The sequence below is a fragment of the Pleuronectes platessa genome, chromosome 20, assembly GCF_947347685.1.
Source record: "Pleuronectes platessa chromosome 20, fPlePla1.1, whole genome shotgun sequence".
Taxonomy (NCBI): domain Eukaryota; kingdom Metazoa; phylum Chordata; class Actinopteri; order Pleuronectiformes; family Pleuronectidae; genus Pleuronectes; species Pleuronectes platessa.
The window spans coordinates 15,767,995-15,783,477 of record NC_070645.1 but is presented as its reverse complement, the minus strand read 5'-3'; the positions used below and the strand labels follow the sequence as shown (position 1 = coordinate 15,783,477).

General features: G+C 45.8%; 2 protein-coding genes across 2 annotated transcripts; one reads left to right on the top strand and one right to left on the bottom strand.

Annotated features, from left to right (window-relative positions):
• Nucleotides 1-4,779: 4,779 nt before the first annotated feature.
• Nucleotides 4,780-6,816, bottom strand: LOC128425694 (OTU domain-containing protein 1). Its single transcript, XM_053412425.1, has one exon. It carries the CDS (start codon nucleotides 6,577-6,579, stop codon nucleotides 5,278-5,280), a length of 1,302 nt encoding a protein of 433 aa, XP_053268400.1. The 5' UTR covers nucleotides 6,580-6,816; the 3' UTR covers nucleotides 4,780-5,277.
• Nucleotides 6,817-9,919: 3,103 nt separating this feature from the next.
• Nucleotides 9,920-14,799, top strand: tgif1 (TGFB-induced factor homeobox 1). The gene is made up of 3 exons (XM_053412315.1): nucleotides 9,920-10,331; nucleotides 12,079-12,308; nucleotides 13,081-14,799. The coding sequence occupies exons 1-3, from the start codon at nucleotides 10,208-10,210 to the stop codon at nucleotides 13,753-13,755; spliced, it is 1,029 nt and encodes a 342-aa protein (XP_053268290.1). The 5' UTR covers nucleotides 9,920-10,207; the 3' UTR covers nucleotides 13,756-14,799.
• The last annotated feature ends 684 nt before the right edge of the window (nucleotides 14,800-15,483 follow it).

The window sequence follows — 15,483 nt, the reverse complement described above, 5'->3', positions numbered from 1 at the left end:
TTCTCACTGCTGAAAACTGACATTTTCCAAGGCGTCCTCAGGAGGTTCGGCTTTTCAAAGGTTCTCACACACGAGTCTCATCCTTTCACAGACAGGTTAGTGTTTCCACTTCTTCACTAATGAGCTAGTGTGTTAAAACAGGTGCACTGTTATTAACACATTCTCTCTGTGCTTCTACACAAAGAGGGGAAAGGTTAAGTAGTAATCTGTCATGTCATTCTCGTCCTTTTACAGCTTTGTAAACGGCACGAAACAAAACTCGTTACACATATAACCTGTTCTTTGTATTTCCTTAACATGAGGAAACGTTTTCCAGCCCCCTGGCAAAAACACTCAGGAATAAAAAAGAGGCGTCACACACGTAGGAGACACCGACAAAGCAACGACGTGGAAAGAAAACGAGATTGTCGATTAAGCTGTAAACAAAAACGACTATTCCCGTGTGCTGCCTCCTGGATACCAGGCGCCATCTCTAATCTGAGTGTTCTGCACATGTTCCTGTTGTTGTGAACACGTCTGACCCTGACATACTCCAGGTGCGTTCTGAGTGAAAAGCAAACTCTGGTAAAAAGCCTGGACCCAATAACACAGAAATCTTACAGAGAACCGCTTCCGTTTAAAAGCCGGCTGATAATGAAAGATGAACTGAAAGATGCTGAACTGCTCTGCTGCTATCTGGTTATTTATATTCCCCACATTTCATATGAGGAGTAAATCTTCCCCGGGAGGTGGAGGCCAGGACGATAAGTCCGGCGGCCGAGCTTTGAAGTGGTTTGTGAGGTCGTGTGAGCGGGTGGAGTGCATGTGTGTGTGCGATCACAGAGGTGGAGAGAGAGAGAGAGAGGAGACTGAAACTTGACCCCACTGACACTCGCCTCTGGACCACAGCAGAAAACGGATCGGGCTGACTCAGAATCTGTGGTTTGCTGCTGAAGCTGCCGTTCTGCCCTTCCACACGCCGACCCCCGTGCACGACCTGAGCTTTCAGCCACACACAGCATCAGCACTTCTCAAAGCTGCTGTGCACACGCATGTTACATGTGATCTCACCTCACACCACGGCAGCTCCCTGCGTAGATGGAGACAAACACGCATTAACACAAAATGCAGAGGCTTCGCAGCAACGGGGCAATTTTCCTATCGCGTCCTTGCTCACGTGTTCCCGTCACTCAAACCCTGTCACAATGGCGTTGAGCTCAGCTTCCCCCCCCCCCCCCCCCCCCCCCCGTGTCTCGTGCTGTAGAGTGCACCCACTGCAGCATCACACCTCGAACACAATCACAATCATTTCCTCAAACGATCCACTTCAGCAGTAAAAGCACAAAAAGCCCCGGATGCGTTGCTCCCATTTAGCAGCCATTAGCACGCCCCGCACTTACAGACTGTGGGATGCGGCGAGAGACGACATCTCAAGGTGAGCGGCACCTTAACTGAGGCAGAGAGCGTGATGAGAAAGTGTTGTACTCACTGAAGAGACCCTGAGGAGGAAAAGGGCACCTGCCACTTCAGGTAAGAGCGGAGAGGTGAGGAGTGAAGGAGGTCGTGGCTCTGAGTGGATCGGGGGGTTAAAGGGTCAGCACCGCCTCCACAAACCAGGGGAGGATGAGGAGCATCTCAGGAGATCCTCTGGGTGAATGACTGAGGGTCTCCGGGCCTTCTCCAGTTGGGCCCCTAGCTTAAAGTCAGCAGAAAGTCTGAAGGAACTGATGTGTGAACGCAGCAGGATCACCACGAGCGTGTTGATGAGGTTTCTAACACGCGACCGAAGCAGATAATCCATGTGCTGTTAGCGAACACACGTGACCTCCACCGAGGAATTCATACGCTGCTGCTCCAGCCCTCACCTGAACGCTTCAGAGTTCTGAGGAGAATCTCCGGTAGTGTTTAGCAGGAGTGAAAGGTAAACTTCACAGAAAGAGTCCCGACCCAACTCTCCAGACGTCAGGTCATGGGGTCATGTCTGAAAACGTCTCTATGGTATATAAAGACTAGAGCTGAGCAATAAAACAATATCAATAATCATCTGTAGACATATTGCTTATTGTGAAGTGAGGAGATATAACACATCATTCACTTAGTACAAATATGTTGCTGTTTATCAAGTGTTCGAGTAAAAACCTGTATTTAAACGTGAAAATAAATAATAATGTGACATTTATCATGATATTTATCGTTAACCGCTGATCTGAAACTATCGCCCGGCCCAAATAACAACACACATGTTGTGAGTGTCTGAAATAAGTATCACATGTTCTCAAAGAGATAAAACAACAGAAACACAATGAAGAAACTCTTTAAGGATAAATAACTTTGGCGTGTAGAGAAGTGTAATCATGTATTTTAAGGGGTTAAGGTGCTGAGCTGGTTCCCATCACTGCAGACAGCTGTGGTCACATGAAGCTACAAGAAGCACGAGACAGAAAGGCTACATTACCCAGAGATTCTGAGGAGAAAGTAGCTTTAACTCTTTTGCTTCTTGTTGTAGTTCTACTCTGATCACTAGTGATGTTCTTCTTCACAAGACTGAACCTGATCTGAGCCTTTTTCTGATCGAACTTTAAACCTGAAGGTCAGCAGAGCAGCAGCAGCAGCAGATGGGTTTTTCCTTACTGTGAGATCCGGGACTTCCTCTGCGGTCACTCGGAGGAAGATCTGCGAACTGCACCCGGTGTCCCGACATGTCCGGTGAACACTTCTCGGGTCACGGCTCCGGGAGGCGCACCGTGCCGCGGGCTGCTCTGCTCCGGGGGCTGGTCCCAGGAAATCCGGTTAACTTCCGAGCCTCTCACCGCGGGTGGAGGTAACCGCCTCACCTCGCCTCGCTGCCCGCCACGCTGCTCTGCTCACACCGGCGAGGAGCGTCCGTCACCTCCGCCCACTGTGAGGTGTTGACAGCCGGGAGTGAGTGTGTGTGAGCCGGGTCTGACACTGCGGTACCTGCCCCCTCCCTCCCCAGCGCTGTTCCACCAGAGAGGAGCAGGGGGAGGCTCTTTCCCTCCCCCATCACTCCTCCACCCCCCCCACCACGATACATGAAAACTACAAACTTTATTTCTCACGTCCACATGACCGCAGAATGACGTCACCACTACAGAGCTTTCATAGCTAATAAAGTTATTTAAAAAGAGATAAATCATAACTTTTAAAAAGTTTATTAAAAAAAAAAGAGGAATTGATTATAAATATAGATTATTAAATATAGATCTATTAAAAATAGATTATTCATAACTGTAAACAAAACTGTAAAAAAGAGATGAATAATAACTAATAAAGTTTATTTTAAAATGGAGATGAAGAATCACAGCAATAAAGTGTATTGTTTTGATAGGAGATAAATAATCGTTGTAATCAGATGTATATTTAAAAAAGGGATAAATCATAACTGTAATAAAGTTTATTTGAAAACTTGTTGAGATTCTATGCACAGTGTCCCGCCAGCAGATCCATTATTTAATATCTAACACCTACTCAACACCAGGGAACTTATAAGTCTAATTTAAAAAAAAAATCTATTTTATGAAATTTAAATTACAATTTTCCAGCATCCACTTAAAATCGAATCTGGAACATCTCATATTATAACTTCAGAAGTCTGAGCTCTGTGCATCTCATTTACTTCTGTGGGTTCAATAATAAACCGAGGTTGAATCAGATTGGAGAAAAAAAAATAGTAAATATAAAGTTCTCTTATGATACAGTAACGTTGATCAAGAGTATATGGGGGGCTACAACGCCACCTAATGGAAGAACAGTGCAACGTTTTCATAAGGAATCCAAGAGAGTGGAGGAGGAGAAGGAAGAGGCGGAGGAGGAGGAGGAGGAGGAGGAGGAGAAGGAGGAGGAGGAGGAGGAGGGGCACAAATATGTCAACAAAATACAGTTCACACAGTTTGATACACAGATGTTAGACTGTTCTCTTTACACCACCATGTTTTATAGTTTTTCTCTTTAGCACTTACCCATACATATCTATTTAACTAGCATATGTCAAATATCCCTTAAAATACAATTCTTAAATATATATTTTTCTCAAAGATTCACAAATCTGGTGGAACAAATAAAGTGAAATTACAAATAAAGAACAAAACTGTAATTATATAACAACAAGAGGTGAAACTGTACACATATAGTCTGGCTATATGAGTAATCAGTGACATATTTAAAATCTTCATGGAGGACTGAGCACACGCTCTTATTGCTAATATGTCTTTTAGTATCTAACTTCACTGTTTCGAGGGGTTATTCCATTATTTATGTATTCTTTATATATTAATTGTGTGATTTGATTGATTCAACTTGTTTTGATCCTGTTTAAAATGTGTAAAGCACTTTGCAGCTTTGTTTTGACAAGTGCTTTACAAGTTAGACTACTACTAAATTAACTCCTGATTAAGCTGTCTCCCATTCATTTGATAAAAGACAGAAACCAAACAGAATGAATGTATTAACTACAGGGACTTTTCAACTGAGACACAGCACAGGTCCTTTCTAATCTCCTTGTCCTCCTGGACCTCAGCCACTGAATACACTGAGCTGTGTGATCTGAAGGGAGGCTGCAGGCTCCAGGGTCACTGCATCCAATAGACTCCATCACTTTACCCTTTGTGACAGCAGGAGAGGAGGAGGACGAGTGCCCCACACATGACCTCATCTCGGCTTTGATCTAACTTATTAGACGGATTCCATCAGGGCTACATATGACGCACCAGGAACAACAGCTGATGTTATCATGATGACAATATCTTGGAATGTAGGGGAAGCAAGTGAAAACATTGCAAATCAGTTTTCTTCAAAACTTTATTTTGAAATTGTTTTGTCAGATGCCTTTTAAGAAGTGTAACCATAGAAAAAAACAGAACCCCTTGGAAAAATGAAACTCTCCGAACTAGTCTGACAGGACGTTTGTGCAAAAGAGAGCAGCTAAGAATGCAAACCAAGTGTCTCGGTACTTGAAAGGTTTTGGCGATGGCATCACAAAGCAAAGGAAATATAGAAAAATAACTGTTCTATAAATATAAATACTATAGACTCACTAGCACATGTACAGAAACAGTATTAACTCATGTTAGCATGATCCACACCATCAAGGACAAGCTCGCACACTTTCAAAACACAACTTAATCAATTAATCACAACTTCCACTAATCTCTCAGCGTTGGCATTGACAGAATCCAGAGTATGTGCACTGCACTTCCTTCCTCTCACAATATAAATCTTATAAAAGTCATTTTAAGTATATGTAAAACTAGGCAGGATCGAAGTTACAGCAGATTTCTATCACGCAACCCCATTTTGCTCAATGTACATTTTGGACAAGGAGGCAGCCATCGACTTTGCCAGCTCCTCGTCTCTTTTCCTCTGCATCTGAGAGTGTCTGCACCAGTCCTCGTACTCCGGGTTGGAGACACGTCTGTCCAGGAGGACGTCGTAGTGACCGTTGCTGAGCCAACTCAGCCAGAAGGCGGGTTTGGAGGTGTCCTCCTCACCGAGATAGTGCACCATGGTGGAGACGGTGGGGCTCTCCAGGCTCCCCCCTGTTGTCAGGTGGACGTTGACGTTCAGCATCTGGCTCATGGCGAGGAGCTCGGGGTAGCCGGCCCAGGCCCCATCCTGTGCTGCGTTGATGAGGAACTCGCCTACGTCACCTTCGATGATGGGGTTGAACTCGTCCAAGTGGTCGGCGATGTGATGGACGGTCTGCTCCCTGAGCTCCTTGTGCCTCGTCTGGTCCCCGTACGTGGCCTTGCACACAGCTCTGTACAGACAGTTGCCATCTGGAATGATCTGGTACCTGTATTTGTTCCTCTCCTGGAGGTACTTGTTCTGTCTCTCCACCTCAGCCATGTACCGAGTCACTTTGTCGTTGACCTCCCCTCTGTCTTGGCCTCTCTGTGGAGTAGACTCCTGCAGGACGCTGAGCTCGAAGGCCCGTCTGTCCTCTGACCCCGGATCTGCTTTGCCAACGCTCACATCATGGAGGTCTACCTCTGCTCTGTCTCCAGGCTGAGCTGCTGTGGATGGGACTGGCTCTGCTTCGTGTGAGGAGGCCCATCCATTGGTTCTGGTGGGAACATCAGTCACAGAAACCTCACCGTCCCCACTGGAACACTGTTCCATTATGGACCCACAGGTGTTGCTGCTGGGGAACATGTCAGGGAACATCCCCTCTGTCTCGTTTCTCAGCTGATCCATCAAGTCCACCATCACATCGCTGTCCCTGCAGAGGATGCTGCCCCCCCGCTGGGAGCTGGGGGGTTTGTTTTTGTTCTCCCTCGTCACATGGACGGGCACAGACCTCTCCGAGCCGTCGGGTCTGCGGATCAGTATCTCGGCGGTGGACGTGAAGTAGATCGGCCTCATGGATGACGCCTCGAAGCAGGAGAAGGCGGGCATGTTTGCGGAAGGAGCGCTTCCTCTCTCTGGATCCCCGCTGGCCGCTGAAGGGGCGTCTGGCTCGGGTGCTGCTGGTCGCTCGGTGTCCTTCGCTCCGCTCGGTCGCTCGGACGCCGCGGTCAAAGTTATGGTGAGTTTGCGCGACGACCTCGGGTAGTGTGTGAGCGCACTGTTGTACAGCTGCATTTTCACCGACGCCTTTATACCGAGATGACAACAAGGGCTAAAAATACGCGGCGTGTCATCAACAACAGCAAAGTTGTATGGAAGGTTTCCATGGTCCTGGTTCCTGTCACCACCGACGCTCAGCGGACCCTTTGGGCTCCTTGCGTCATCTGGATTCGGGGTCCTCCCTAATTTTAGACCTTCAGGACTGAAACAGGAGCCCGTCTGTGTTTTCACTGTCAAGTCACACAACAGGACACAGACACTGCTTCTGTTCAAAGGCTTTCACAATAAAACTGGTTAAAGGTCCAGTGTGGAAGACTCAGGTGACAGGGATCTAATGGCAGAAATTGATAATAAAATAATCCTAGAGATGTTTTCACTGAATTGTACAAGTTCTTGTTATTTTCTTTACCTTACAATGAGCATCTTTGTATTAACATCTGGAGTGGGTCCTCTCTACGGAGGCCGCCATGTTTGTTTACAGTAGCCCAGACTGGACAAACTAAACCCCCTATTGAGTTTGTATGACGACTGAAGGCTGCCAAAGGTTCTCCTTCGTGTTCGGAAGGGGAGGGTGAGGTGAGGGGTGTTCAGCCCACTGGACCTTTAAATAACACAAATAATACACTTTATTTATACAGCACTTTTCAAAACAAAGTTCTTTACAAAATCAAAACAAGATCAAATATGACAGGAAACAGGTAAATAAAACGGTTAGTAATATAAAATCAAAACCAAATAAGACCCCCAACACTTAAGTTATGGTTTATAGTCAAATGAAACAGAAAGGACATTTTGGAATGTAAGCCACCTGCAGATGACTGGGACATAACTTCAGTTGTCCAACTTTTCTGTACACAGTCAATTCTGACAGGATGACACAGAAACTGCATCGGTTGAAAGGCTTTCAAAATAAAATATTTTCTTGAAGTTTCTTAAAAAATACAAATGTACCCCAGTGGTGGGTTTGAATATGTGAATTATTGAATAATTGTCAACCTATATATTTTTTTAAACAGAAACAAATCCTATATTTTGTGGCCCAGCTCATCATCTAATGTATAATATATTACATGTATTATTCAGATTTAGGGTCCAGATAAAATAAAACAGAATGAAATACATACCATACCAAAAGCAAATATATTTCTATGTATATTTCTTTGTTATATATTTGTATATTATATTCATACATTTCAGTTATTATTTAGAATTAGGTGAAATAAATAATAATAACTATCACTATGACAGATAACACACAGTCTGGAGGCTGAAACTGGCTGATATTGACTTGATGGTAACACCAGGCTGTGGCTGTGGCTGCTGAGGATGCCTGAATTACTCATATCTCTATTTTTAAATCATTGTCTGACAGGTTCAACTTGTCCGGTGTGAAAAGGTCAAACCACTTCTGTATGCCCAATGACTCAAAATAGACTTTACGTCGGCGGCTATATATAAAGTTATGATGAAAAATGATACGCGGATCTGACATGACAACCCACTGACAGGTGAAGAGAAACACATTGATCCTGTCGTTACTGCGCTGTGTTCTGCTGGGAAACCTCTGGCCCAGTCATTCACCTCGATGTTCCTCTGACACCTACTCTAACATTGCTGAACAAGCGAACACGCCGACCTCAACGAGCATCTGTGGGAGGTTTCACATTCGTAGAGGCCTCACCATGAAGCCCTCTGGGCCCAAATGATCTGTTGCCACACACCACAGGAAAAACCCCATCAGGCAGGTGGTTTAAATGTGGCTGATCCGGTGTAAAGTTTAGATTTTCTGTGGTTGGATGCCTATTTGAATTTCTACTGACTTTATCACTTGCCTATACTGAAATATAACAACATGGGGCCTTTTGGTGACGTTTGTAAATAGTAATCCTTTGAGATTTTATCATGTTTTTTTAGAACATGGTGAAAATCCCTTGTGTTGAAGGTCCTCTGAACAAGCGTGATGTTAAGTCAGCTACTGTCGGTTGTTATCGAGGATCATCAACAGATATTAGCTCAATATTTGCCTGTTTTATCACAAGATAAGCTGATCAGATCTGCTTGATACACATGGATGAGAAATGTAATCATTTGTCACATGTTAAGTTAACACAAGGTCAACGGTACAATGAAAAGTGATACAGGTCAGCTCAGCTATGAGAGAAATGTCATAAAAATTATGAAATAGAGCTCAATATAAAATAAAGGTTATAGCTGTGTATAAAGCTAAACACATTTCATAATGAAATTTTATAAGGAACTATTTCTCTTGAGAAAAGCCTTAACTAAATTGGCCTTCTACAGATTAAACTGGCAATATTGCGTGTGGCCACTAGAGGGGACGCAACTACCACACTGTTCTGTTTATTTGAACTGCAGTACCACATGTGCACACCCGGAGGCGACATTTACCTTCAGGCAAAAGAGAAACAAACGCTCGCCTGGAACAAATGCATTCAAAAAAAAGAAAAGAAAAACGTTGCTCCAGCAGCTGTCGCAGGGTTGCGCACAGAATACAAATGAAGGCATTGATCGCTTCCTTCACCGAGCTGTTGTCTTCACAAACCTGGGCTGGTGCACTAACCTCCAGCTGAGCTCCACATCCCCACTGGGTGCATGGTGTAATTCACACGTTTGTGATAGATTAAAGCCATATCACTTAAAATAACGATGATTTAAAAACGATTCATTATGAATATAGAATCAGGGGGACGTGCTCCAGTGTGGTACTACAGCAGAATGAGCGATGTGACAGTCGGTGTGTGCAGAGGTGCAGCCTTTGTAGTAATAATAATAATAACATTGAATCCTTATTGGCCAAACACAACATTATAATGATGTATGTTTCTTTTATTTATAGCACATAGCGTCACCAGATGCTATTCTACAGAGCTGGAGCATTAATGTAACAATAAAAAAAAGCGCTGACACAAAATGCGCCAAAATGCTACACAAGAGGAGATCAAAGCCACAAGATGCAACAATGTAGCTAATTCCTGCAAAATGTCACAGACGCATCCTGTTGCGATGTTGTTGTGATTTTTCCCCGCGGTGATCATTTGTAGCTGGAGGACGTCACCACGAGGTCCGCAGTGCTCCCCGCGCGTCCACCAGCCTGTTGTTGTTGTTGTTATGGTTGATATTGTTGATATTGGGAATGCACGCATAAACATCAAAGCGCCACAATGTAACCGTTGTGTTGTTGTTATTTGTGTTGTATTTATTCTGCAGCAGGGGCGTAGATTAGCTGCTCGGTTTCCATGTCAGTGGAACAAACCATGCTGATGTCAGAGATTTCTCCCCGCGCGGTGGGAGGATCTCTCTCTCTCTATCCCTCCCCTCCCTCCCTCTCTCTCTCTCTCTCTCTCTCTCTATCTCGCTCTCTGTGCGTTGAGTCACGCAGCTGTCAAAGATAGCTGTCACCCACTTCCACGATCAAACACGCAGTCAATGAGGAAAAAGGCGCTTTGAGTCGCAGAGATCTCAGGTGACCCCCCCCCCCCCCTCTCTCCACCACCTCCACCTCAAACAACACCTCCTTCCTCCTCAAGTCTGCAAACAGGAGAAGAGAGAGCGGAGGAAACACACGGGGAGAAGAAAAAAAAAGAAAAGAAAGGAAGAAAGAAAGAAAGAAGAGGAGTTTTTCATGAATACGGATTTTTTCTCGGGATACGCGCCGTGGGGAGATTTATTCGGAGACAACAGGACAAACACGGGAGACTGTTTTCTTCTGCGCTTGAGGACAAAAGTGGACATGAAGACGAAAAAGGGTAAGAGATGCTTTTCGGGATTGAGAAATAAGATGCTTTATAAATAGACGGATTCAGCCGTTCCCCCCTCGCAAGCGAACCACGCAGCCTATTGTTTCCTTCCCCAGACGTGACAGGGGGCTTTTTTCTTCCTGCCATGTGCTGGCGCGATGTCAAAAGTCCACAAAGATGCGTTTTTGCGTTATCGCTTCGTATTTAATCCCACGTAGGTTTTTTCGTGTGCCACTTTCTGACACCACAACACAGCGCGGCGTCGCCATGCGTGTTTTTATTCCTCCGCGTCACCGTGTAATTAGGTTAACTTTAAAGGCAACGCTATAAAAATAAAAGCCCTACTTCAAACCACACCGAAGCTTCCTGTTTCTTTTTTTATTTACTCTGAAGCTGAGAATGCGACATTAGTTTCGACATTTCAGGGGGAAAAGTTGAAACAAGTTGAAGTGGAGGATTCGAATGTTACATCCTCTTGAAAACGATGCATTGTGTTGTTTTTTTAAACATTCGAACGCACGGAGCGTTTAAAAGGCTTTAAAATCCAAAAGTAGGCTAATGTTCATCCTGACCTCATTGTGGGAAGTTGCCTTGTTACATTCGCGGACCTCGTGGTGCAGCTCACACACGCACACACACACAGACACACAAAAGAAAAACCCTCGTACAAGTTGTGCAAACTCCCCAAAACGTCACCCTCTCATGGTTTAAACTCTTATTTCTGGCTCCACCACTGAGCGGTGACATTTCCGAGGGACCCGGTTTGCTGGGGAATGCGCAGTTTACGCGTAGAAACTTTAGGATTGCGCACAAAGAAGCACGCAGCCCTGGGTTCTTTTGTTTAGTCTGGAGACGCTGATTTGCAACAGGTCTCCCCTCCCCCCCTCCGCCTCTCTCCAGCCTACGTAATTACCTCATCCTGTTGGGAACTTTCTTACTCCTTTCCCACAGCTCGCTGCTACAGGGGTTTGTTCATTTGATGTCCACACAGTATTTTTTAGTGTTTCTGCAGTTTCCCTTATTGGCTCCTGTATTAGTGGACTGCTGCTGGTTGTGTTGTTCATGAGGGAAATAATATATAATCTTCAAAAACCTGTGTTTCTTCATTCTCCAGTGGAAGATCGAATGTCTGGTGTCAGTTCAACTCCTTATTGTCTGTGACATGTAATATCATAATCGGCTGAGAACAGAAGGAGGGCAAACTCAAATCTGATCACAGTTTGGGTTTTTACAAACACTTTATTTTATTTCCCCTGAATCTGGTTTGATGATTATCAGTAGGGTTTTTGAAAATTTAGAATTTTTTTTATTATCTGCCATGTGTCTGTTCTTCAAAACAAACCCCCCCTCCCTCGCCGGATGGTTCAGGCCGGTGTAGTTCACTGTACTCGGAGCAATGCAAGGTGTGCTCGCTGTCTGTGAGGTCGACCCGGCTCGTATTTGTCGAGGCAGGTTTTATAACTGACACAGCATCAGACCAGCCTTTGTGACGTCTAGCCCTCCATCCCTCCCTCCCTCCCTCGCTCCCTCACTCCCTCCTCCTCCTCCTCGCTCCCTCCCTCGCTCCTTATATGAATCACATGGCTGAACTTGACAGCTTGCTTCTGACACATCAGCTGCCTCCCAGACAGCTTGCGTTTGGGTAAAAGCGGCTGCGGCAGATTTGCTGGGTGACTGACATACACGATGGCACACCATCCTCCTTTTGTCCTGCTCTCACACACCCCTCCTCTTCACTCGGGCTTTGCCTGCGCAGGTTTGGTGATGCTGTCGGGGAGCGAGACGGACGACGAGGACAGCGTGGACGCCCCCCTGGACCTGTCGTCCAGCACGGGGGGCAGCGGGAAGAGGAAGCGACGAGGCAATCTGCCCAAGGAGTCGGTGCAGATCCTCAGGGACTGGCTGTATGAGCACCGCTACAACGCTTACCCCTCGGAGCTGGAGAAAGCCCTCCTGTCCAAGCAGACTCAACTCTCCACACTGCAGGTATGCTGACAGATATTAAAGATTACCACACACCTCCACCGCCTGGAGCTTGAATAGATCATTGTAGAAGTCCAAAGGAAGCAAGTGTCAGATTGATTGAATCATTTCCTGCCCGGATGGCAAACCAAACATGACACACAGTGAAGTGAAGGTCATCCCAACCAGCTCGATGTGGCAACATTAAAGTGCATGAGACAGCGTGAGTGAGTAAACTCGCTCCCTGTGTGTTTGTGGGCTTGGCTGAGCCACTCGGACAGGAATTTCCCTCCCTCCAGCCCCTTTCCATCCCAGCTGTCTGGGAACAATGCAGAGTCATTTACATAGTTAGAGCTACAAGGCTCCCTGAGCCAGTTACAACTAGCCTGCTGGACGGCAGAGACAAGAAGGAAGATGACCACGATTACAGCTTTGACCAAAGAGATGAGTTTCATTGGAAGCTGTTTAAAATACAGGATTAAGAAAACCAAACTGGATGTGATGTTTAGCTTCTCCCAGCTTGAGCTGTGATTATCATCTAGTGTAAATCTCGGGGGTCTGTGTTTTCATTTCTGCAGAGCTGAAATGATAAACAGGAAACGTTAATGGTGTGAAATATGTGGTCTCTGGTGGGTGCTGGTGTTTCTTTGTGGTTCCTCCATTTAGAACACAGGTGCAAACTGCACCTGGAGATAAGTGTACCAGCAGATTTGACTTTAAATTGCAAGGCAGAACGTAAACGAGCCACGTGATGCTGCTTCCTCAATAACTCAGCATGTGTCTGTGTCTTTTCCAGGTGTGCAACTGGTTCATTAACGCTCGGCGGCGACTTCTCCCAGAGATGCTGAGGAAAGACGGCAAAGATCCAAACCAGTTTACCATATCGAGAAAAGGCAGCAAGGCCGGCGACAGCTTCTCCGACAGCTCCCAGTCCCCGAAGCACGGCAGCCCCGCGGCCGCCATGGACGAGGGCTACGACAAACGCGCCCTCCACCCCTCCAGCTTCGAACAGGCCATGCCCGGCGTCCTGAGGAAGGCGGCGTCCCCCTCCATGCCCTCTCCCACCTCCTCGTGCCCCTCTCCGGGGCTCGTGCCCACCCGCCCCTCCGTCATCTGTCACACCACTGTCAGCGCGGCGATGCAGGCGAGCCCGACGAGCCCGACGGCCTCCCAGCCCTCGGTGCCCGGAATGAACTGCGACAGGGCGGCGGAGCTTCTGCAGTCGGCCCAGGCGCTGCTCAGGTGCCAGGATGAGGGGCTGGGCAGCCAGCCACACACCACCACCACCACCACCATCCTCAGCAGCAGCAGCATGGAGGGCAACCTGAGCCCCCGCAGCGGGCTCTTCAACACCCCGCCCCCCACCCCTCCAGACCTCACACAAGACTTCAGCGGCTTCCAGCTCCTGGTGGACGTGGCCCTGAAACGAGCTGCAGAGATGGAGCTTCAAGCCAAACAGCTGGTCTCCTAAAGGGAGAGGGTGACAGAAGAGGAAGAGTGAGGAAGAAGAGGAGGAGGCGGCGACGGAGACTGACTTTTGTGTCTCCACTATGGAACTCCTCCGAGTCCGAGTGACTCGTCTGCACGCAACACAGAACAAATCCACATGAAAGCCTGATCATTTCTATTTTTGGTATACCAATCAAATTGATGAGGATTGTTTTTTTTATTGAAAAAAGAAACCAACTGTATTGAGGTGCCTTGGCTGTACGTCGTTTATTCATTTCATATACATGTGTGTATGTATCTACATGTGTATCTTATTTGCACACAGGGACCAAAAATGTTAGCAGAGAAAAATGCTGCCTGTCTTATGTCTTTTTCCATGATACTGTATATCATCGTAGAGAGAGCTATAGAATCACGACCCCCCCCCCTCCTCGTTTCACGGGCCAATCGGAAGGATTGGTCGCATCCAGACACGTTTTTCTTTTGACTGTTTTCACATTTCAGAGATCAGTTTCTCGATTGGTCTGCCTCATTCGTTTGCACACTAAAGGCAGAGGAAGGTCATCTCAGTGTCTTAAACATACTTTTGCTCTTGGCATCTAGGACAAACGTATTCACTACTGTAGTAAATGTTATGTGTTTTCATGAGTTTAGTTTTGATTTTGTAATTTTTTACTTTTAGCTACTTTTAAAAGGAAAAAGAAACGTCAATGCTCTTTTCTTTTCTTTTTTTTTTACTCTTTATTTCCACCGAGGGATGTTTCAGATGACCAGTGTAGCAGGTTCATAGTCTGAACCTTCATCCCATCACTCAGCGAAAAACGACGGCCAGTGGACTGATGAATTTAAAACACTACAGATGTCTTTTCTGCATTTGCTGTTTGACAACCGGACAAAGGCAGCATCTTTTTTGAAATCACCAAAAACAACCATTTTCATGTATAATAGGACCATTTGTATAGTTAATGTGACACGATGCCCAATGATGTGATTTCTTTTCATACTGTGCAATGTTTGTGGCAAGTAGGGGTCACATGGGATTCAAATAAAGTTTTGTTTTTCTACATCTCAGAATCGGATAGTTTTTATTTGTTTTGTTAACCTCACAGCGGATCACTGAAATCTGACACACATCCATACACAAGCTCAATTCCTGTAAATCCTGTCAAACTTTGGGAAGATCCCAGATTTATCCCTGGAGGATCAGAAGCAGGACGGGAATAGGCTGTCCTTCCACGGGCCGCGGCTACTGGCATTCAGAGGCATTCCTGTGTGCAAGAGGTTTACAACAGCTCCCTCCAATTAGCATAATCCTGCATAAATTAACACCGGCAAACAGCAGACGTCAACGGTTTCTTGCCAGCAGGGTTGTGTGCGTCTCCGTGGAGTCGATGGAAGGCTGCTCAGAACTGAGCGAGCTGCTTCCTTCTGGTCCCAAAGCTTCTCTGCAGATCTCCATACGATGGGTGGTGTGTATTTGCTGAGGCAGCAATTTACAAGGAATAGAAATAGTAATTTTTTTTCTATTAAAATTGCTTTCAGTACTAGATATACTCTGTTGGGACCAGAGTTGGAATGAATTGGAGTCTATTTACTCAGGTACTTTAATTAAGTTCATGTTCAATTGATGCCACTGATACATTTTCTGTTGTACATTTTAGTCTAACAGATTTATTCTAATTTAAAACTAAGTTGTATTATTACAGATTCAATAAATAGTATATAAAATACATGCATCAGCACCTTCTTG

What these genes read in the sequence shown, in the direction of transcription:
- LOC128425694 (XM_053412425.1), bottom strand. Translation starts at nt 6,579, where the DNA reads ATGCAGCTGTACAACAGTGCGCTCACACACTACCCGAGGTCGTCGCGC.
- tgif1 (XM_053412315.1), top strand. Translation starts at nt 10,208, where the DNA reads ATGAATACGGATTTTTTCTCGGGATACGCGCCGTGGGGAGATTTATTC. An exon ending in GGACATGAAGACGAAAAAGG is followed by an intron (nt 10,332 to 12,078) that starts GTAAGAGATGCT and finishes TTGCCTGCGCAG; the next exon opens with GTTTGGTGATGCTGTCGGGG. An exon ending in CTCAACTCTCCACACTGCAG is followed by an intron (nt 12,309 to 13,080) that starts GTATGCTGACAG and finishes TGTCTTTTCCAG; the next exon opens with GTGTGCAACTGGTTCATTAA.